This window comes from Erinaceus europaeus, chromosome 8, assembly GCF_950295315.1.
Source record: "Erinaceus europaeus chromosome 8, mEriEur2.1, whole genome shotgun sequence".
In the NCBI taxonomy this organism is placed as follows: domain Eukaryota; kingdom Metazoa; phylum Chordata; class Mammalia; order Eulipotyphla; family Erinaceidae; genus Erinaceus; species Erinaceus europaeus.
In genome coordinates, this window is record NC_080169.1 from 11461629 (window position 1) to 11485625 (window position 23997).

At 53.0% G+C, this 23997-nt stretch overlaps 1 protein-coding gene across 1 annotated transcript; it reads right to left on the reverse strand.

Moving 5' to 3' along the window:
* Positions 1-6103: 6103 nt before the first annotated feature.
* On the reverse strand, positions 6104-23176 carry LOC132539842 (uncharacterized). Its single transcript, XM_060195773.1, has 7 exons — positions 23030-23176; positions 22470-22621; positions 21553-21702; positions 14306-14375; positions 13630-13756; positions 7023-7122; positions 6104-6579 (listed from the first exon to the last, which is right to left on the reverse strand). The coding sequence occupies exons 1-7, from the start codon at positions 23174-23176 to the stop codon at positions 6318-6320; spliced, it is 1008 nt and encodes a 335-aa protein (XP_060051756.1). The 3' UTR covers positions 6104-6317.
* Between the last annotated feature and the right edge of the window lie 821 nt (positions 23177-23997).

Below are 23997 nucleotides of genomic sequence, written 5' to 3' on the forward strand. Positions count from 1 at the left end.
TGCCCTCTCTCTGAATGCATGTGAAATGAGTTTGTTTCTCTGTGTTCCACTGCTCTGTCCCTGTCCCTGAATCTCACCCCCTTCTGAAATTCTGGCTTGGCAACTGGGTTGACAGTTTACTGCTCTCTGTTGTTCCCCCTGAGACTTCTGTCTCTGAGAGTTCAGGGACAAGGGTTTGCTTTATAGTGAGTCAGTCTCTCTCTCCCTCTCTCTTTTAATTTGGCCACCCAGCTTATCACTGGGACGTAGTATCTACGGTGACTCCTCCATTCCTGGTGGTCATATTTCTAAAAATTTCTGATGAAGACAGATAATAAAGAGGAGGTGTAGGAAGACACACCTGCAGCACTGCTCCACCACTCACGAACCTTCCCTCTTGCAAGTGGGGACCGGTGCCTTGAACCCAGGTCCTCTCGAATAGTAATGTGTAGGCTCCACCAGCTTGTGCCACCACAAGGCCCCACCTCTTGCATCTCTCCGGGCAGTGAGGCAGCTGACACTGCTGATGAAGTACTGCACTGTGTCATGACATCCTGGGCTGATCTCTGAACTCCTGTGTGCGGCTGTGTAAGGACAGAGGGCTTGCTGCTGGCCCTTTGACTTGTGGGCCCCTGTGCTGCGTAGCTGTCACACCATCCCCTCACTTGTCTGAACAGCATCTGTGCCACTGCCGACTGTGTACCCTGGACCGTGTAGACCTGAACCCAAGATGAGAGTGGCTGCTGCGAAGGCTTGGCAGGCAGTTAGCTACTGGGTGGGTGGCAGAGCTGCCTTTGCCTGCGTGGTGGTGAGTGGAGGGGCCGCTGGACTGCTGAGTGGTGGTGGCTCATGGAGGGCTGGTGGACTCCTGCTCAGCTGTCTCGCTCTGTCCCCATGGCCCCAGCCCTGAGGGTTCTGAGCAGCAGGACTTCTTGGCTGACTCTTGACTCCCCTGCAGATAGATAGTTCGTTCATCCCCATCAAATTGTAAAGCTCAGACAGGAAGTCTCTCAGGGTCTGACCTGCCCCTGGCCACAACATGTCTGCTCAGTGAACAGCTGACCCTGGCGCACTTCCTTTCAGAGGTGGTAGCCGTGGGCCCCGTATGCTGGAGGGGAGCTCTCGGTGGCCTGTTCTGGCCTCTGTCACTGCTGAGCTGGCAGCATCTTCCTCTTCGGGCCTTGATGCCAGAGGTCTGGATGGAAGCAAGACTTCTTCAGGTGTAGGCTTTCAGCGGCCTTGAGCTTGCTCCATAAGCTGCCTGGGAGCCCCACCTTGCACCTGCCCTTTCCCCCACCCTCTCGACCTATCAGGCCCTCCCTTTTCACTTGCTGTCTCTTCTCTGAGGAGTAATCCGAGTGCTTCAGCCATGAACCTTCACAGACCACAGTTACTGCCCTGCTGTACAGCAGTCCTGTCCCCTGTCCTCCCTCCTCTAGGCCCCTCAGGAAACCAGGGTTCTCCCTTCCCTTGGGAGTGTGCAGAACACACTGTGGTAACAACTGTGGGTAGGTGTCCCAGTGGCTTCTCCACCCCTCACAGAGACTCCTCCCAGCTCACTTGTATGCAGGGCTGCTGGACCCAGTGCCCGGAGGGGGACCCTCAGCATCACTTTGCCCCTCCCTGCCTTCTTGGGGAGTAGTCCCCTCATCTTGCAGCATACTGACAGCCCCTGGAGCCAACTCAACATGTGGGCTTCCACCCACATGCCTTCTGACCACTCCCCTTGCCGGTCAGCTGGCTTCTGCACATACTGCCTATGGCCATAATGCCTGGGTGGGAACCTGGCCTCCCTGCCCACTGTAGGGAGTGAGGTGCCCTATGGGGACAGGTTGGGTGCCGTGTGCTGTGTGGTTGATATTGCACAGCTCAGGGCAGAGAAACTTTCCTGAGTCAGGACTGGCAATTCCCACTGGGTTACCACACAAGCTAGACCTGTAGATCAGGTACACAGAATTTGGACATCCATTCTGGGGCCAGTGGGTGTCTTTTTTGTCATTGATCTGTGGGTGTCTGCAGTGCCTAGTCCCCAAAACGGGGGCATCCTCATTGGCTACTGGACTGGTTCACATTGTTCCCTTGGGAGAACCCTGGGAACCATCCTGTTGGAGAAGTTTCCAGTTTTGAGTTCCCAGAGTGGACAACCCACCACACTAGACTTTCCTGGGGGGGGGGGGTGGCAGAGGGTTACTGCAAAAGGGGTGAGCCCTGGGCACATCTGTGTGCCACTGTAGAGGCATCACTTGCCCCACCCTATCCCTGCAACAACTATGACAGGTGCCTGGAGGCCAGCTGAGACCGCAGCACATGTCTAGTGGGCAAAGAAAAGACAGGTGGTAGATGCATCTCGGCTTTGTGATTTTGGTCCATCTTGCCAGGGTCAGAGGGTAGCCCTCGGAGGCAGCTCAAGGCCATGTAGCCAGATGTGTTATTGGAGGGTCAGGGTTCAACACAGGTGTGCAGAAGACAGGTAGTCTTCTGTTCCTGGGAAGCTATGAGCAGAGTTGTGGCCGGCAGCATCCATGGTGCCGTCCCAGAAGCCCTGAGCCTTGGGCAGGAGATATTTCTGGACACCTGTCTGACTGAGTCTCTTGGCACTAGATAATGTTCACCCTTCTACCATTGAGTAAAGAGCAAAGCATGGAGTAGGTGTCTGCTGTGTGTTAGGCACTGCCCAGCCTGAGGCTCAGGTGGCAGTGGGGATTCAGATGTTTACCAGAGAGAGCAGGCTGTGGAACCCTGATTCTTTCTCAAAGGTACTGACTGCATCAGGCATGGGCAAGTTCACATCCTAAGTTGCTCTCAAAAGTATGGGAAGCTATGGAGAAAGGCAAGACTGATTGCTGACATATGCTAAAGTGTCAGCTGAATAGGCCTCAGGAAAATTTCCAAGCATGGGTTTTAGGATTTATTCCTTCAATCCTAAATGGTAAATCTGATGTCATATGCCCATATGAAGTAGTTTGCGCCCATGGCAGAACCAAAGACAGGAACTATGAGTTAACAGTGAGGTAGGAGGTCCAGGAAAGCAGTCAAAAAGCTTTGCCTGAATGCTGTCATCCCTGGGGATTGTGGGATGTCTCCTGAGAAGCACATCAGTCTGTCTGAGGCCCAGGGAGGTGAAGCTCAACATTATCGAGTGACCTAGCCAACTGATGGATAAACTAGCCAAGAATGTAACTGTGACAAGGTCCAGATTGGTGTGGCCAATACCCAGAAGTACTACAATGTGTTACTTAAGATGGCCAGTTTCCAACAAAAGATTGTGGAATTTTTAGGGAAAAACTGGAAAGTGTAACCTGCATACCAGGAAAGGGGGGAAAAAAGTCAACAAAAGCAACTGCCCAAGAGAGGTTTTGGATTTAATAGAAAAGACTTCACATGGGCCACTAGGAATGTGGCCATAAAACTAAAGGCAGCCATGATTAGATAAGGAAAAGGGATGAAAAGAAATGAAGATGGGACAAGGATGCATAATATGATCAGTATCAATAAAAAGGTAAAACTATTGGGAGTCGGGCTAGCGCAGCGGGTTAAGCACACGTGGTGCCAAGCACAAGGACTGGCATAAAGATCCTGGTTCGAGCCCCCGGCTCTCCACCTGCAGGGGAGTCGCTTCACAGGCGGTGAAGCAGGTCTGCAGGTGTTTCTATCTTTCTCTCCCCCTCTCTGTCTTCCCCTCCTCTCTCCATTTCTCTCCGTCCTATCCAACAATGATGACATCAATAACAACAACAATAAAACAACAAGGGCAATAAAGGGGAATAAATAAATATTTTTTTAAAAAAGGTAAGACTATTGTAGACATCTAAATGAAATTATGAAGTTGAAAGCACAGTAAACAAAATGAAAAATTCACTTGAGAGCTTAGCTGTTGGCGAGGCCTGCTGGAGAGCTTGTGGTCCTGGTAGATGACTAGAGACAACGTCATTCAAAGAGCAGAGTAAAGACTTAAAAGACTGGATGGGAGTGAATAGCATAATGGCTATGCAGAGACTCGTGCCTGAGGCTCCAAAGTCCCAGGTTCAATCCCTTGCACCCCATAAGCCAGAGCTGAGCAGTGTTCTGGGGGCCGGGGGAGATATATATTAAAAGGGGGGGGCTAGGCGGTGGCGCACCAGGCTAAGCACACATAGTACGAAATGCAAGGATCTGGCTTTGAGTCCCTGCTTCCCGCTTAAAGAGGGAAGCTTCATAAACAGTAAAGCAGGTTTGCATCTTTCTCCCTCTCTATTTCCCACTCAATTTCTCTATGTCCTATCCAATCAATGGAAAAAGTGGAGGCCAGGAGCAGTGGATTCACAGTCTGGCATTGAACCCCAGCAATAACCCTGGAGACTATATATAAAGAGAGCTATCAGGAACGCCCGGTACCACTGTGTGCAACAACACTTACATAGTCAGATACAGGAGAGGGTAAAGATCTGAAAACACTCAAAAAGCAAAATCCCAAGATGCCTCACCCCACAAGTTTAAAAAAAAAAAAAAGAGGGGGTTGGGTGGTAGCACAACGAGTTAAGTGCATGTGGCATGAAGTGCAAGGACCGGAATAAGGATCCTGGTTTGAGCCCCTGATTCCCCACCTACAGGGGAGTCGCTTTCCAGGTGGTGAAGCAGGTCTGCAGGTGTCTATCTTTCTCTCCCCCTCTGTCTTCCCCTCCTCTCTCCATTTCTCTGTCCTATCCAACAACGACGACATCAACAATAATAACTACCACAACAATAAAACAACAAAGGCAACAAAAGGGAAAACAAATAATAAAGAAAAAATAAAGGGGCCGGGTGGTGGCGCATCTGGTTGAGTGCATATATACAATGTGCAAGGACCTGGGTTCAAGCCCCCAGTCCCCACTTGCAAGGGGAAAGCTTCACAAGCGGTAAAGTAGTGCTGCAGGTATCTCTGTCTCTCCCTCTCTATCTTTTCCTTCCCTCTTGATTTCTGACTGTCTCTATCCAATAAGTACATAAGGATAATAAAAAAAATTTTTTAAAAGAAAGAAGGCACTTTACCACTCAGTGGGCTCAATGAAGTCTAAATAGGACAGACACAGAAGAGATACACAAAGTCTTGAGAACATAAAATGAAAGTCACCCATGTGCTGCAGCCCTGGAAGGTTGACAGCCCACTCCAGAAACAATAGATGCCACAGACAGAGGGTAAGACAGTATGGTGGTGGGTGCACGCCTACCCCCAGACCCCACTTGTGGGGTGGAGGTAGGAAGCTTCACTAGCAGTGCATCAGGTGTCTCTTTTAAGTTTTTATTATTATTATTATTTATTTATTCGATAAATACAGCAAGAAATTGGGAGGCGGGAGAGATAGAGAGGGAGGCAGAGGCACACGGCTTCACCACTTGTGAAGCTTTCCCCCTATAGGTGTCTATCTCTCCTCCCCCTTCAGTGTCTCCCTGTTCAATCAAATAATAATTTTTTAAATATATTTAGAATGCTTAGAGAAAAATCCCAGAGAGAATCAAGTATCCAGCAGGGCTTTCATTTAGCATGAAGAGGAGTTCAACATGTTCCCAGATACTTAAAATCAGAGAGTGGGTTTCTAGTGGATCTCTCTTCCAATAAATACTCAAACTCCTCAGGCTGAAAGCAAGTGGCCCCCCAAAATATCTGAATTCACATTTAAAAAAGACACTGATAAAAACTATGTCCTAATATGAGACACTGTAAGTATATATTCTCTGATCTAAGAAGCAAATGTATAAAAATATGGGTAGACCAACCGTATTGGGTCTGTAGCACATGGAAATGAGATGTGCTTGCCAATAATAACACAGAGGAAGCGTGGAAGCAGACTTACTGGGGTGAAGGAAATGGTCCCGATGGTGATGTGGATCCACTGTAACGAGGAGCAGAAATGATACCTAGGAAAGTTCATTTAACACAAGCTATAAATAGCTCCTTGCTCCCCCCTTGTCTCTGAGCTCCTGTAAAAGGCATGTATGTCCAGAGAGCATTAAGTACAACCATGCTTTGCCAGGTTGGTCGCATCTGTGGCTGTGGCACGTGTGGCCTGAATACGGGAGCACAGCAGAGGGTGTCAGGAGTCACATTTCTATTCACAGCAAGTGAGTAAACACATTCAGGTAGATTCGGATAGAAATTTGGGTGTAACCACTAGGGTAATAAAAAAGTGCAACACAAACTCATTATAGAAACTTGCATATTATATTGGAAAAATGTACAAGAAGACAAGTGAATGGACAAACCGAAACCAGAGACACTAGGAATACACCAAAGGACCCCGGTGTCTCCACCTGGCCCCTGTCTGTTGTCCATGACAGGTTGGATACAGGAGCAGACCTAAGTCCCAAAGCAATCTTTCTCATGGACCTTTGGGGTTACATCTGCACAGACAGGGACAGTCGAGCTGCGGCAACAAACATTTATGCACACCGCCCTCAGGCCTCCTCCAGGGCCCGGGGCTGTGCTTATCTTCCTGAGGGTGATGGAGGGAAGGGGCAAAGGTGTCCCATGCCATCTCGCTCTCTCTCTTTTGCCTCCAGGGTTGTTGCTGGGGCTCGGTGCCTGCACTATGAATCCACTGCTCCTGGAGGCCATTTTTCTTGTTGCTCTTGTTGTCATTGCTGGATAGGACAGAGAAAAATTGGGAGAGGAGGGGAAGACAGAGAGGGGGACAGAAAGATAGACACCTGCAGACTTGCTTCGCCACTTGTGAAGTGACCACCCCCCCACCCCCCCCGCAGGTGGGGAGCCGGGGTCTCGAACTGGGATCCTTATGTCGGTCCTTGCGCTTTGCACCATGTGTGCTTAACCTGCCATGCTACCACCCAGCCCCCCCCCCCATGCCATCTCTATTTTGGATACTTAGCTTGCCCAGTGGTTTGGGACTCTCAAGATTTTCAGGTACATGGGTCTATTGGGAAGTGACCTTTCTCAGGAGTCCTGCCCTGGAGCTCTTGGGGCACATCTCTGGATAACCTGGAGCACTTCCAGTCCCACTCTTCCGGTGGGGTCCCTGCCTCCTAGGAGTTTTCCCGCCCCAGCCCTCATGACAACAGAAACTCACATGACATCTGGAGCACTGAGCCCTCGCTGTTCCCATGGCCAGTATTCAAGGAACTGAGCAGGTGGGGCAAGCTGAGAAGCCCTCGAATCGAAGGAGACACCTGAAGGAACATCACAGGGCCCCATCGAAGCGAGGGCACAAACTAGGTTGGGTGGCTCACCATGCTTCTCTGGGACCTCCTTGCTGACCAAGCTGGCACTACACCTTGACTCTCAGTTCATGCCAGTCACCATCCATGAGACTGAGCTCAGCACTGGCAATCCCGTTCTGGCCCCAGACCTCTGGGCTGGCTCAGGAATGCTTAGGAAGAGAAGGGTGGTTCTTACAAAGCCCGGTGCTGCCTCAGTGAACAAGAGCTTTGGAATGGGGAACACAGCTGTGGCTGCTCAGTGCTGGGGGACCTGGAAGCCCAGGAGGGCCCTGGGTTGCACCTGTCCACTTTTGGTCCCATCGATCCCGGGGAGGTGGAGAGATCAATCAGGCTGGGGCCCTGGAGAAACACCTGTCAGGGATAAGGGTAGCTCACTGAGCCAACATAGACTCAGAGCCGGCAGGAGCCCAGGGTAGTCCCGCCTACTCAAGAGGAGGGCCCACGGCCTTCTGAGGGTCACTGCTAACTGACTGAGGTCTCAGGTCCTGGAGCTGCCGGATTAGTGGGCAGGGCTTCCCAGGGTGAGGCTCAGCCTCCAGGAGCCATTGGTATAGCCAGAGCCACAGGGAGTCCTGTGTAGCTCTCTGGGACAGCACAGGGGTGTGGGGGCTTTGCGGAGGCGTGAGCTTGGCGCCAGCCTGGGAGAATGTGGAGGAGCCCCTTGGTGATGAAGTCGGGTGGGCCTCATGGATAGCAGTGTTAGGAGATGATGGGGGTGGCACCCCCCCAAAGTGGGATGGCTGTGGGAGATGGCCCAGCAGGCGGGGGTCATAGTGATGCAAGACGGTGGTCTTCAGATTGACCCCCCCCAACCCAACTCATCTTTTCATTGCTGCTTCAGCACCTAAGTTTTTCCTGACTCTTCCCATGTTGTTGGTGGGGGCTAGGAACCCCTGCTGAAGTGGTATGCCACCCACCTCCATCCATGGAACAGCTGGAGATAGGAGCACTGACAATCTCTGGCCAGCTCTAAAGCTATGACCCCAATGGGGCAGCATTCGGAGATGTCCTGGTCACCACTGATGCAAGATCCAACTGCTACCAGAGCAGGCTTGGGAGCACGGAAGTGGTGAGGGTGCCCACCCTAGGAGAAGCCCACAGCCAGGCCTAACTCAGATGGCTGCCCAGGACTTGTGGAATGAAGGAAGCCCGTGGTCCTCACTTCTCTTCTGTCTGTCATCAGGAGTAAGAAGCCGGCTCCGGGAAGGGAGCTGCACCAGGCAGCCCTCTGACCTGGGCCGCCTGCATAGGGTGGTCAACCCACCCTCACTTAACTTCTCCTTAACTTCTCAGGTTCCAAGTGAACTTGGGCCTGAGGTCAGTTCACTTGAGGGGGCAGGGGGTCAGGGCAAGGGTGAGCCCCCCTTCTCCAACCACCAAGGCTGGCATCTTCTCTCTCTCTCTCTATCCGTTTGTGTACCCACTCTGTCCTCCACCTGGGTCTCACAGGCCCCTCTGCCACTGTCTGCTAGGGTGAGGCAATCTGTGCTTTGTGGTGCCGAGTTCAGGCCTGGCACTAGGGGGAGACAAAGATGGGAAGACAGCCTCTCTACAACCCAGGTGTGGAGACTTGACTGGGAAGCCAGTTCTCTATGTGTGAGACATGGCCCTGAGCTCTGTGGGAAGAGCCCCATGACTGGAAGGTAGCAGTGGGACCAGTGTGGGGAAGTGACCTGTCCCCTTGGCTCACCTGCATGTCCCCTTGGCCACTGCATGCTACGCTGCCATTACTGTGCCACCTGTCCCCTTTGAGTATGTCACTTAGCCTTTTAACAAATGGGGCAGGCATGTTTCATATAATAATAATAATTATTATTGTTAATATTATTATTAATTAACACCAGGGTTATCTCTGGGGCTTGGTGCTGGCATTATGAGTTCACCACTCTGCCAGCCATCTCCCCCCTCCTTCCCCCCTCCCTTCCTTTAAAAAGTTTTTTAAACTTTATTTTATTTGATAGAGAGAAATTGAGAGGGTATGGGAAACAGAAAGAGAGGGAGAGAGAGAGAGAGAGACATCATTGCTTCACCACTTGTGAAGCTCTCCTCCTGTAGGTGGGAGGTGGGGGCTTGAACCCAGGTCCTTGCAAATGGTAGTACCTGCACTTAAACAGGTGAGCCTCTTTCCCTTCCTTATTTTATTGGATAAGACAGAGAGAAATTGAGGGGGGAGGGAGGGAGGGAGAGAGAGAGAGAGAGAGAGAGAGAGAGAGAGAGATATCTGTAGATCTGCTCCAACCCCTTGTGAAGCTATCCCCCTGCAGATGGGGAGCGAGGACTCAAACCTGGGTCCTTGTGCCTGGTAACATGTACTCAACAGAGTGTGTCACCACTCAGCCCCCCCAATCTTACTTTATTTTACTGTGGTTTCAGCACTCCAGGCTGACATTTGTAGAAAGGAAAAGGGGGTGGGGAGCCCACAGCATTGAAGCTTCCCCTGTGCCATATTTCTCCCATGAGGCAGTACGTTTTAATGAAGGACATTAGTTCCCTGCAAGATTTCCTGCCTCAGATACGCCCCCGTCCTTGTTGCTACATCGAATGAGGGTGCATGTAAATCTCCCCTATTTTTGGCTCCAAAAAATTAGGGCACCAGCTCTCATTGAGCCCCATTATTTAATTAAAGACATTATTTAAAGCGACAGAGATTAGGCAAGTAAAATATTAGGGGGTGCCCCCCTATACACACACTGTTTCCCTCATCTCTTTTCCCCATCCTGCAGAACCCAGCCACAGCTGAGTCTGGAAAATACAGGGCTACTGTTGGGAGGTCAGGTTCATAGGGAGGACAGGACAGAGGGTGGACAGACAGAACAGACAGACAGAGGGTGGCAGAGAGAACCAGTCCTTGGTCAACACTTCCATCAGGCTGGCCTTTCCATGTTCTGGTGCTTGGTCTGTGAGGGCCGTTTCAGCTTGGAAAACCCAGACAACTTTGTCAGGCCCCAGAGCAGGTGTGGGGTGCACCTACCAGGCCTCCCACCCACCCACTCCTTCATTCTTTTTTTTCCTTTCCTTTCTTTCTTTCTCTTTTTCTTTTCCTTCCTTCCTTCCTTCCTTCCTTCCTTCCTTCCTTCCTTCTCTTTCTTACCTCCAGGGTTGTAGCTGGGGTTCAGTGTTGGCTCTATGAGTCCACTGCTCCTGGTGGTCATTTTTGTTTTCATTTTATTGGATAGGACAGAGAGAAATTGAGAGAGGATGGGGAGATAGAGAGGGAAAAAGAGAGACACTGACAAAGAAAAAAAAAGAAAAAGACACCTGCAGACCTGTCTCACCACTTGTGAAGTGTCCCTGCTGCAGGTGGGGAACAGGGGCTTTAACCAGGATCCTTGCTTGGGTCCTTGCACTCAGTACTATGTGCACTAAACCCGGTGTGTAACCACCCAGACCCCCTCCATTCTTTTCTTCTCACCTATTGAGTCCTGCTGAGTATAGACCCTGGGGATGCTGTCGTGACAGAATGGGCCTCTGTGGTGTCAATGCAAGTGACAGGTGGGCAGATGAAGTGTACTTTCCAGCCACTGACTGTTGGACCTCACGAAGGGGAGGGGCAGCGAGAGATGGGTGCTAGCCAGGAGTGGGGTGCTGGTCTGGGTCTTGGCTGCTTTCTCAGTCTCCTGCCTGCATGTTCGGGGCTCTGGCCGTACATGTTCATTTTGTAGATGGTGGCGGGCAGGAGTGCTTGCCCTTTACAGTCACTTAGATGTGCATTTCAGCTGATGCCAAGACCTGTCTTCCTCGGGCACATCTGTAGTATCATTCACCCATCTCTGAACCTACCCACCAACCCACCTCTCTATACACCCTTCGAACCACCTACCCAAATACCCATCCATTTATGCATGTACCCACCCACCCACACATCTGTCCGTCCACCCACTCCTTCATCTCTATTTATTTATTAGAGAGAGAAATTGAGAGGGGAGGGAGAGAGAGAGAGATACCTGCAGCCCTACTTCACCACTTGGGAAGCTTGCCCCCTGCAGGTGGGGACCTGGGACTTGAATCCAGGTCTTTGCGCACTGTAATGTGTGTGCTCAGTCAGATGTGTCACCCGCCCCCCTTTCATTTCTATTCACTCCCCCATTCAGCCACTCATTCATCCTTCCATCCAGCTGCCATCTTGCTCTCTACCTCTCTGTCTGTTCCTTCATTCTCTACCAACCCACTGGGCCATCTGTCTATCCCTTCATTTTTTTCTTCCTTTTTTTTTTTTTTTTACCAGAGCACTTCTCAGCTCTGGTTTATGGTGGTGCAGGGGATTGAACCTAGGACTTTGGAACCTCAAGCATGAGAGTCTCTTTGCAGAACCATTATGCTGTTTATCCCCCATCCCTCCATTCTTCATCCATCCACCCACCCACTGATCCATTAGTCCCCACCCATCCAGCTATTCATCTACCTACCACCCATCAATCCATCCTTTTCACCACCCATCTGTCTGTCCATCTGTCCCTCCTGTACTGAGTAACCTGTATGACTTGGTCCCCTCCTTCCTTATTGGACCAGGCCCCCCTTACTCCCAAGGACATCTGGAGGCATGTCTTTCCCACACCTAGAGTAAGAGTTTACGACATATCTTTATCAGCTGTAGCCTCACCCCTGAATAGTCTATCGAACTCTCCACTTCAGAGTGGGGTACTGAGCCCCTGAGAGGCCGAGCAAGTCGCCGCAGCTTCAAGTTGGAGTTTCCTCTCTTCCTGAACTTCCCCCTTCAGGTGTCTCTCCAGACCAGTCCACCTAGGAAGAAGGGGGTCGCCCTGTGAACAGGAACTCTGAGGGGAGTCGGGCAGTGGTGCAGTCGGCTAAGCGCACGTGATGCAAAGTGCGAGGACCACCGGCTTAAGGATCCCGGTTCGAGCCCCGGCTTCCCACCTGCAGGGGAGTCCCCTTCACAGGCAGTCAAGCAGGTCTGCAGGTGTCTCTCTGTCTCTCTTCCTCTGTATTTCCTCCTTCTCTCTCAATCTCTCTGTCTCTATCCAATAACAAATAAAGAAAATAAATAAATAGATTTTAAAAAGTCTTAAAAAAAAGGGAACTCTGAGCATTATTCAGCAGGAGGGACTTAGGGGCCAACATGTAATGGCCAGGAGCTCCACAGAGCTAGGGTTCTGTGCAGTTCCTAAAACAGCACCTTACACCCTGCACATGCTTGGTGGTGGTGGTGGTGGTGGTGGGGTCTCTTCAGGTCTAGCTGCCCACCTGATTGCTGACTGCCAAGGTGGAGGTGGCATGGCCTGTTTCCTTCCTGCCAGTGTCTCCGCCCCCCCCCCCCGGCCTGCACTGGACACCTCTGATGGAGGCTCTGGACTGTGTGGGTCAGTTGTTGAGTGCTCGCATGGGGCAGGCAGGGGAGAAGGCTTTCCTCCCCTGGAGGGTAGAGTGGGGCCCCCAGGGCAGGGGCTCTGAGCACCACCAGCACTGTGACTCAGGAGAACTTCGGAAAGCAGATCCCAGATCTACCCCTCTTCACTCACCTGCCATGACCTTGGACTGCCCTTGCAGTGCCCAGCACCCCTGCTGCCCCCTCTGTCCAGATCCTCCATGCCACTTGCCCCCTACTGCTGCTGACAGCTGACTGAGCACCTCCTGTGTGTCTGGGTGGTCCACTGGACTACAGGCCGGGGAAAAGGTTGGACCCTCCTATGTCCAGCCTCCTATCACCTTCAGGTGAGCTGAGCCTGGGTGGGGACATTGCATCTCCCCTGCTTGCCTGGCCCAGTGCCTCCCACCCCAAGATCAGAGGTGGTTGGCCTATCCCCAAGGGGGTGTCAGTAGGAGCAGACTGGTGTGCGTGTGAGCAGGCCACAGAGTATGTCTGCACCCACCACCCCCTTGAGCTGTGCTCTCACCGCCACCAGCCTCGTGACCTTGTCAAAGCTTCCAGGCAGCCAACAAGGGGTGAGAATTGGAGGAGGAGACTGCACTTCCAGAAAAGACCTGGGATACGCAAGACAGAGCAGGGCACAATAAGCTCCAGGTCCTGCCCTAGTTGGCCGGTTGCTAGGCCAGTCCTGGGCTGCCCCCACTCCAGGCTGCCACTGGGTTATGTAGGCCTTTGGGCACAGAGGGGCTATTTGCCTGCAGACTCAGACCCGTGTGTGTGTGTGTGTGTGTGTGTGTGTGTGAGAGAGAGAGAGAGAGAGAGAGAGAGAGAGAGAGAGAGAGATTCCTCAAGCCCCCCGCCCCCACTTTTCAGCAAGTGGTAGGGGACCTTGATTTGAAAACCTGCCCCTGATTTAAGTATCCATCTGGGAAAAAGGCTGCTTGTAATAGATTAGAGTGAACCACTGAGGGTCAGACCATCCAAACTGTCAGTGTTTTACGTGTGTGTGTGTAGGGGGGGCATCCAGGTCAGGGATCACAATGTGTGTGTGTGTGTGTGTGTGTGTGTGTGTGTGTGTGTGTGTATGTGTGTGTGTGCATAGGCTCTTCCTGTTCCCCAAGGACACACACCTGGGCTCTCAGAGCTGGGCATCCTCTTACTGCTGCCAGGCGGGGTCCGGATGCCAGGTGGGTACATGACGCACTGTGCTCTGAGGCACAAAGGCCTGTTTCCGCTGAGCAGGAGGCTTGGTTGTACCTGGGAGGTGAGTCAGCAGTGAAACAGTGGTGGCAACCACTTAGAGTGTCGCCTGCCACTCCTGACAGCACAGGGGAGGGGCCATGGCTGAGGGGCAGGGAGAGGGATGGGGGAAGGAATGGGGAGATGAAGGGAGGGGATGGAGAGAGGGATAGGAAGAGGAAAAATCAAACCCAGCTTCTGGGAGTCAGTCTCCAGGTGGTTGAGGTGCTAGGATGCAGTCCCTCAACTGTTATGGGGTGCATACAGGGGGTCTGTGATGAGGAACCCTGGTAATTAGGGGTGTGTGTGTGTGTGTGTGTGTGTGTGTGTGTGTGTGTGTATGTGTATGGGTGGCATAGTCCCAAATAAGCAGAGCCTGGCATGGGCTTCAGTGCTCTGTGGGCAACTGGCAGCCTGAGGCCAAAGAGTCTTCCTGGGGCTGGATGCTGGACTGCATGACCTCTGGTCTTCCTGTGGCCCCCAGACTTCTCCTGCCCCTTCTCCCCTCCTTCTGCCAACTTTTCCATGTGCACGGACACACCCCCTTCTGGACAGGACCTTCCATACTTCCAGGAACAGAGAGACTAGGGCCTTGCATGAGGTCACAGAGCTCCAAAACACGACACTGGACCTAGGACTGGGAAGAAAGCTGTCAGAAGCCCCCACTCCTAGAAAGGGGGGGCAGGGAGTGTCCTCCTCTGTCCACCTCTGCTCATGGGGAGAACAAGACCCAGTGGCAGGACTACTGGTGAGGCCTCCATCCCAGCTGGAGGGATGGTGCCTGTATAGCCTGGCCACCTGCAGCCCCTACCAGCTCCTCATTGGCACAAAGCTTTGGAAGTGAACAGCCTGGGGGCTGTTCTGTCAGCCAGGACTGTTCCTGCAGCCTCACACCTACCTGGTCCAGGAGGGTCACCAAGCAGAGACCAAAAGGCTCAGTGGGGTCACAGCGATGCCAAAACCCATCCGACCCTGACCTTGGACACAGGGTGTCCTCCTACCTTTCTCCCTGTGGCCTGCCAAGGGGTGGGGACCTCAGTGGCTCCTGGTGTCTGCATCTTACAGCAGAGGCCAGGTTGTGGCTGTCACCTCTGTATCACAGCCTTTCCAAGGACAGAGCCCAGACCAGGGACAAGAAGGCAGATGTTGATGCTGTGAGTGACAGCCAACCCCCACTCCTGCATCCCCACACCCAAGGACTGGCAGGGGGATGGGGCTTTCCCATTTCATTAACAGGCTTGCACAGCACCCTCTACTGGACGCACAAGGGAATGCAGACGACCCCAGCGGCAAATCTCCCAAACCAGCAGGAAGATGGGTAAGGGTGGGTGGGTGGGTGTGTGTGTGTGTGTGTGTGTGTGTGTGTGTGTGTGTGTGTGTGTGTGTGTGTGTGTGTGTGTGTGTGTGTGGCCTAAAGTCAGGTGATTACAGTAGCAGCACAATCGAGCCAGGTATTTGCTGATTTCAGACCTGATAAATATTTATCACGTCACCCAGCACTTGGAGGGCTCTGTTCCCAGTAAAGTTAATCTGCAGGCTCCTCAAACATGAAAGGTTAATGTGAAAAAGCACCCAGCATGCAAAAGCCCCTGGATAAGTTGACTCCAGATATGGATGTAGAGAATCGGTAACTTACTGACCGTGGCCGTTGTAGATGCTGAGTTCAGGTCCAGAATGGGTAAGGCTCTCAGTCATCGTAGATCCTGTGTCCTAGAGTTGGTTTCTGACATATAACTGTTTGTCCTACTTCCGGCGGAATTAATCCCTTTATAAACTGGAATTGTTGAACGGTTGCAAAACTTGCTGTGAAAGGATTCCGACCCTTAAGGGAATACTCCATTGTTCGTTTCCCCTCCTACGGGGGTGCACGCTCAGTGGAATCACTTTCAGGGTCTCACTCAGACACACAGCGTCTCTCTCTGAGTGATTCTTTGGGACCCTGTGTCACCTGCGCCGTGGCTGAATAACATCACAAGAGTCAGAAGTGTATCTGGGGCAGAGGCAGGCGGTGGTGCACCCAGTTAAGCCCACACATCATCATGCGTAAGGATCTGGGTTCCAGCCCCCTCTCCCCACCTGCAGGGGGGACACTTCATGAATAGTGAAGCAGGTCTGCAGATATCTCTCTTCCTCTCTTCATCACTGTCACCCATCCCCTCTCAATTTCTCTCTGTCCTATCAAATAAAATAGAAAGAAAGAAAGTAAAAAAAAAAAAAAAGAATGTATCAGAGTGGGCAGGTGTGTCTAGGTGAGAGCTGGCACATGAGCCCAGGACACGAGAGTATTCCTGACCCTGCTGCTTTCCCCACTCCCCCAGAACCTCTTTTCCCCTCCCTACTGCCTCTCCCCCCCCCCAGTCCTGCTCAGGCCCAGCCCTGTGGGAACAGAATGCACGCCAATTATTTCCTGGCCACAGGGAACCTCAGGGCCCACGCGGTGCCCCAGATCTCACAGGGGCTCTGGGCTACTAGGGGCCTAGGCAGGGTGATTCATCAGGAAGTCTACACACACACCCAGCACATAGCAGGTGGGCTTCAAGACACACAGAAACAGGTAGAGTAAGTGGAGGCGGGGCTGCAGACAAAAGAGACAATGTGATGTCTCACAGCACAGTAGTGAGTGTGGAGAATGACAATCAGTTAAACCTGGAGCCCATTACACTTTCCTCAGAGCAAGACAGGAGGGCCCACAACCCAGCCGGGCCACACATTGACCTAGATCAGGATCACACACTGACTCTGGTCACACACTGAGCTCTCACCCGGGCCACACTGTGACACCAACCCTGTTCGTACTCTGACCCTGCTCACACTCTGATCCTGACTCTGGTCACACTCTGATCCTGACTCTACTCACACTCTGACCCTGACCCTACTCACACTCTGACCTTGACCCTTTTCACACTCTGACCTTGACCCTGCTAACACTCTGAGCCTGCTTACATTCTGACCATGACCCTGCTCACACTCTGACCTTGACCCTGCTCACACAGGCCCTGACCCTTCTCACACTCTGACCCCAACCCTGTTCACACAATGACCCTGACTCTTCTCACACTCTGACCCTGTCCCTGTTCACACTCTGATCCTGACCCTAATCATACTCTGACCTTGACCCTGCTCACACTCTGACCCTGACCTTGCTCACACTCTGACCCTGACCCTAATCACACTCTGACCCTGACCCTGCTCACACTCTGACCCTGACCCTGCTCACACTCTGACCCTGACCCTGCTCACACTCTGACCCTGACCCTGCTCACACTCTGACCCTGACCCTGCTCACACTCTGACCCTGACTCTGCTCACACTCTGACCCTGATCCTGTTCTCACTCTGACCCTGTTCACACTGACCCTGACCTGACCCTGCTCACAGTGACAGGGTCAGGGTCCTGACAACAGCTTGGTAAACCACTCAGGAGGGGAAGCTCCACCTCTCCTAACACTTCGATGTGCACGGTGCTCTCATTCAGTGACGTGGCTCTTAGGGTCCTTCACAGCTGTGAATGTAACCATTCTGACCAGGTGCTCCCTCACCCAGTGGGGAGTGGAGGGTGTGTGCACGTAGCCAGGTCTTCAGCGGAACAGGCTTCAGCAGTCCTTGCAGCCTTCTTCTGTGGGAAGCCAGGAAGTGGGCCTCCCTGGGGAAGGAGCTCTGAGAGAGAAAGGCAGAAGTGAGAACTCTGTCTCCCAATCTGGACTGCAGCCTGGGACCCAGGCCCAATGACGTCTGTGCAGTGATTCAGCAGCTCACCCCCCCCCCCGGGGGGGATGCTATCAGCTTCTCTCACCCAGTGGGGAGCACATGCCAGCAGAAGGCTGAGTGCCAGGCTTGCTTTGAGGGAGCAGAGAACCACTGCAGGGGCAGATTGGGCTACAGAAGGTGGCTTAGGCTCAGGGCACTGCCTCCCTCCAGGTGTGTGCAGGCCTTGGTGCTTCTTTCCCCGGAATTGGCCTTGGCTGTGGCTTCTAGCTTGGTCACCTGGAGATTCCTCAGGGTGGTCCCCTCCTGGGCTGAGCAGTCATCCTCCAGTCTTCGACCTCTGTGATCCTCAGCACCCCCAGATCTGCTGAGAGCCTCTCCTTATCACCCACCCATTTGCATTTCGCCAAGACTCTCTGAGTTCCCAGTAGATGCTGAGTCTAACAGAAAAGAAATGGGGGGGAGTGGGTGTACCCAGTTAATCACAAGTATCACCAAGTGCAAGGACCTGGGTTCAAGCCCCAGCTCCCCACCTGCAGGAGGTCTGCTCCATGAGCAATGAATCAGGTTTGCAGGTGTCTTTCTTTCTCTCTTCCTCTCTATCTCCCTATTTTCTTTCAATTTCTCTCTGTCCTATCTAATAAAAAAATTAGAAAAAAAAGAAGGAAAGAAAGAAAGAGAGAGAGAAAGAAAGAAAGAAAGAAAGAAAGAAAGAAAGTTGCAAGGAGTGGTGGATTGACAGTGCTGACTCCAAGCCTCAGCAACTGGAGGCGAGAGAGAGAGAGAGAGAGAGAGAGAGAGAGAGAATGGGAATGGGAAATGTCTTTCAAACAAAAATGATAGTGTGGACACTGAGCTTGCCAGACACAGTGCTCTGCTCCCTTTGGACTTGTCCTCCAGGACCAGCCCACCTCTGACCCTGGGCCTCTGTTCTTTCTGGCCCCCCCTGCCATGGCCTTGACTCTTGACTCTTGCCCCAGCGTAGAGGAACCCTGTGACAGACACTCTCAGTGTCTCACTGTCCCACTTCCCACGCTTGGTCACACTGACTACCTTGCTCCTCAGAAGCCTGTCCCTGGTTGCGCTGATGGTGGTGAGGTCGACAGAGTGGGGAGGATCTCTGAGAACTTGAGCGTCGCTGCTAGAACTGGTGGTGTTGGCATCAGACAACCAGCACAGGGCCCAGAGTGGTGATAGCAAGGACGACAGCGGTGACTGTCGGGGGTGAGGGGGCTGCATGGACTGGGGGTTCCTCCTAAGATGGACTTAGCTGACCATCCACAGAGGCCCTGTGTTCCTCCACCCCCTGAGGCAGAAGTGGTCTGTGGGGAAGCTCCTCCTCTGGACGTGCCCTGTGGAGGCTGTGGCCTGGCCCCAGACCCTCCATCACTGCTGCAGGTGCAGCCTCCCTGGACCATTGGTCTGGGGGCCTCACGGGACACGGTGCTGCTGCCTTCTCTGCACAGCTGGACTGGAGGATGTGTTCGTCCACAGATTACCTCCTGGGCAGGAGGCAGAGAGTGAGAAGAACACCACAGCTTAGTGTGCCCACTGTTCAGGGCAGAAGGACAGACTGTCCAAGCCTGGGCCCTGCTGGGATCTGAGCTGAGCTCACTTTATTCCCCCCTTTTTTGCTTTGTTTTTATTTATTTTATAGTTGATAAGGTAGAGAAAAATTGAGATAGAGAGGGAGAGAGACACCCGCAGCCCTGCTTCACTGCTTGTGAAGCTTCTCCCTCACTCCTCAGGGACTGGGATTCTGAACTCAGGTCCTTAAACACAGTAACAACATGTATGCACAACCAGGTGCACCACTGCCTGGTCCCCTGAGCCCTCTTTGGGTGGCAGATCTGTCCCCTGGCTGAGAAGTAGTCCACCTGGGCCTTGGGTCTGATCTTATCCTTCTGCCTATGGGCTTTATCCCCAGAGGGTTCCTGAGGGGCCCCCTCAGTCCTTAATTCTGGTGTATCTGCTCCATGTGGAGAGAGGAGGGTGGGTCCATGGATAATAAAGGTGGTGGTTGAAGTCAGCTGGTGGCACTCCCAGTAGAGCTCACATGTTACCATGGTGAAGACCTGGGTTCAAGACCCTAGTCCCCACAAGTATACAGCAGCCCTGTGGGTGCCTCCTCTGCACTCTGTCTGTCGGTCTGTCTGTCTGTCTATCTCTGTGTTTCACTCTCTATCAAAAACAAGTGGCCTCAGGAACAGTGGAGTCACCAAACACTGAACTCCTGTAATAATGTTGCTAGCAATAAACAAACAACTTGCCGACATCCATGTCCAGCGGAGAAGCAATTACAGAGGCCAGACCTCTGACCTTCTGCACCCCATAGAGACCTTTGGTCCATATTCCCAGAGGGATACAGAATAGGGTAACTTCCAGTGGTGGGGAGGGGATACAGAACTCTGGTGCTGGGAATTGTAAGGAATTGTACCCCTCCTACCCCACAATCCAGTCTATCATGATTAAATCAACGATGATGATGATGACAGAAAGAAGTTGAACAATAAGAAAACACAAATCAGAACTTGGACTGGGTTTGGTGTATTGAAAAGACTCTGGGGTTGGGGGGAGGGTTCAGGTCCTGGAACATGATGGCAGAGGAGGGCCTAGAGGGGCTGAATGGAAATGTGGAAAACTGGGAAATGTTACACATGTACAAACGATTACATTTTACTGTTGACTGCAAACCATTAATCCCCCAATAAAGATAAATAAATAAATACATAAATGAAAATAAAGGAAGTGGCATAAGGGAGGTGCTGGGAGGTGCTGGTGACACTGGTGAGGTGGGGGGATGCTGGTGGGACTGGCAGGCCATGGTGCAATGTGCAATGCGCAAGGACCCAAGTTCAAGTCCCTGCTTCCCAACTGCAGGGGGAAAGTTTTGCAAATGGTGAAGTAGGGCTGCAGGCGTCTCTCCTTTTATTTATTTATTTATTTATTCTAATTTTTTTGTTGTTTTTATTTGTTTATTGGATAGAGACAGCCAGAAATTGAGAGGGAAGGGGTTGATAGAGAGGGAGAGAGACAGAGAGACACCTGCAGCCCTGCTTCACCACTTGTGAAGCTTCCCCCTGCAGGTGGGGATCAGGGGCTCGAACCTGGGTCCTTGTGCATTGTAACATGGGTGTTCAACCAGGTGCACCACCACCCAGCTCCCTTTATTTTTGTTTTTAAAGATTTATTTTTAATATTTATTAATTTATTCCCTTTAGTTGCCCTTGTTGTTTTATTGTTGTAGTTATTGATGTTGTTGTTGTTCAATAAGACAGAGAGAAATGGAGAGAGGAGGGGAAGACAGAGAGGGAGAGAAAGACAGACACCTGCAGACCTGCTTCACCACTTGTGAAGTGTCTCCCCTGTAGGTGGGGAGCCGGGGGCTCGAACCAGGATCGTTATGCCAGTCCTTGCACTTTCTGCCACCTGTGCTTAACCCGCTGTGCTACCACCCGACTCCCGGTGTCTCTCTTTCTATCTCGCCCTTACCTCTCAGTTTCTGGCTGTCTCTAGCCAATAAATAAAGAAAGAATAAAAAATTAAAAACAAAGTCAAAAGATGTCATGTCTGCTTAGTTTCAAGGATTGGGTGAACTGGGCAATGGTCAGGCTGAATCTGGAGCCCATGCCATATCGTCTCAGCTTGTGATGGGGCAGGGAACTGTAGGGGCTCCTACTACTATGGAAACAACAGTGCTGTGGATCATGGCTTTGCAGCCTCAGGGGCAGCTCTAGTGAGTACCACCTCAGCCATCCTAGGGGGCAGGGCTCAGGGCTCAGAGGGTCTCTGAGCTAGTCTATGTTGAGGGGGGATAGGCTTGGAGGTGGCCTTCCTGGGAATGCACATCACCTCCCCCATCTGCTCCAGGACCTCTATCTCAGACTTCCAGAATCAGAGCCAGTGTATAGGGATGTTTGATCCCCCTCCTGGAGACTCTCCACCTTGCCAGGCCCCACTCACACCCTGTCAGGGGCATCCCAGGTCTCCAGGTGTCACCATGAGAGCACATGGGGCCTGGGGAATGCCCGAGGGTGGAGAAATTAAGGGGCTCATAAAGGAGAGGGTTGGGAAACTCCCCCAGTGGAGGGGAGACTAGCCAACTCATACCTTTCTTGGCCTCGGTGTCCTTGGCTGGCCCGTGCGAGGAGGCAGAAACAGGAGGCTGTGTCTCTGTGGTTGTAGGCAGGAGAATCTAGAGGTGGAGGTGGCACCGTCTGGGTAAGGATGTCCACAGATGTGGGCTGGTGGACTGGAGGCCTGTGGGCAGGGAAAGTGTGGAAAGATCTCAGAGAGATGGCTGGGTGTAGACGTTAGGCAGCCCCCACCCCCAGCTCTGAACTCCTGCCCTCACTGCCTGCTTTGAAGAAAGAAGATGGATGCCTGCCCTCAAAGGCTGGTTCGGGGCACACTGGTGATGCCAAAAGAACAGATGCCTTCCCAGGGGAGCAGTTTGGTGACGGCTGAGAGACATCAGGCTTAGCCAGGGCCAGGAGGCCAGTTCATTCCTGGTTCATGCTTTGTATGGGGTGGGGCGAGGCTGGGCTGGGGGAGAAGATGACCCCCCCCTGGGGTATCCATGGCACCCTGGAAAGCAGGATGTCCAGGGCAGAAGCCCAGGACAGAGGCCCCAACTCGGCCAGGGTGCCTGCAGGAGTGGGCACAGACAGTCAGGAGCTGGGCCTCACGGGAGGGGGGGTAGCTGGCAGAGGAACTGAGGAGGAACTGGAGGGGAAGGGTCTAGCCCTGGGGCCCCTTTGTTCCCAGTGCCGAGGCTCCTCAACACAGCCCTGAAGCCTACCTCCCTTGGACAGTGGTGCCAAGCCACAGCTGTCTCCATCTTGTCCACTCTGCCTGGTGGCCTTTGACCATAGAAGGTCCCTGGGGCTGTGAGGTTGCTGAGGGGTCATGGGTGCAAGCTCATGTGCTCTAGGATTCAGTGTCCCCAGTCACCCCCAGCCCCCTCCAGCCATCGCAGTTACACAAGGCCTAGAGGGCCAGGCACAGTGGTTGTTGGCCCAACTCACCCAGCAGGCCAGTGGCAGGGGCAGCGAGACCCAGACCTCCATTTCCGGCAGGCAGGGGGTGTGGGGCAGGGTCCTCCTCCTTCCCGCTTGTCCGCGCAGGCAGGCGTGGTGAAGAGTCTGCTGCGGGGGAGCTCCTGCCTCGTCACGCGAAGCTATTCTCAGCAGCTCTCCTTTTATGGAGGCGGAAGTGAGCTGAGCATGCAAGGCTGCTGCCAGGTCTAAATGAGGCCTGGGAGAGCAGCAGGAAGCCCCCTCCCTGGCATGGGCTCCTCAACCCCCGGTGCTGGGTGGGGGACATCTGGTCAGGGAGAGCTGGCAGAGAGCAAGCCCCTGCCTGGCTTGGGGGTTGGCCATTCATGGTTTCTTGCAGTGCAACCTGGGGCCCCAGGGCATCTGCTGATGGGGTGGTAGTGGGGTGAGGCTGGCACTTGGTTTGGCTCAGGGCCCAGTGGGGCAGAGAGGAGGGGGCGACCAAAGCTCCTACCCACCAGGAAGGTTCCAGGCTATTCTTGGGGGTCCTGTCCTTATTACTCCCTGGCCTCCTACACATACACCCCTGCCTGTCCTGCTCTGCTCCCTGTCTCCCCCCAGATCTCTTGTCCAGACTGGAGGCCATGGCCATTCAGCCTCGAGAAGGTCTCAGCACTGTCCACACTCAGGTCCTCCTTCTCGCTCCTCCCCACCAGATGCTGCGTCCACAGACCCATTACCCACCTCTGGCCATCCCCTCTTCACCAAAATCACCTTCATGCACCTTTCATGTCCACTCGCCTCTGCCTCTCTGGGCTGCTGATCTAGCACTCCTGTGGGGTAAGGGCACCTGTAACTCCCAAGTGGGTCCTCCTTGGGGTGAGGACCAGGGGGGCTTGTCTACTCCCTTGCAGCAAACCCAGGATTGGTGAGTGAGGGCACACCTAGCTGGACAGATCAGGGAGGACCCCCTCCCCCAACACACACACACACACACACACACACACACACACACACACACACACACACACACACACTCCTGCGCATCTATATTCATACACTGGCTCTCAGGAGGTATTGAGCTGGGGCTCTGGGCAGGACTCAGACAAGGAAGGACAGAACGCAGTACTTAGTTCACAACACATTGGATGGTCCGGAAGTCTTCCTGGAGGCAGAAGCACCAGGCTCAGGCTGAACCAAGACTGAAGCAACACTCAGTTTATAGGCCTTGAGTTTACATGGAGTGGGCATTTGTCAGCTGGTCAGGGGGTGGCGGCAGGCAGTGGGAACGTATGGGCACTCTTAAGTGGGGCAGAATGACACAGTCACAGGTTTAGCCACTCCTCCTCACCAACCTGGGAGGAATAGCAGCTACCACTCAGTTCTGCTGGGTGTGTGGTGAGGATGGGGCAGTGGGCAGAGGGGCTGGATCACTTGCCCCTCACACAGTGGGTGGGGAGGCAGTTGTTACCTCCATCTGGTGTTCTGTGGACACAGACCAGCTAGAGACACCTGCTCAGCTGAGGGGACATCTAAACTCAAGGCTGGGGGGGCTCTG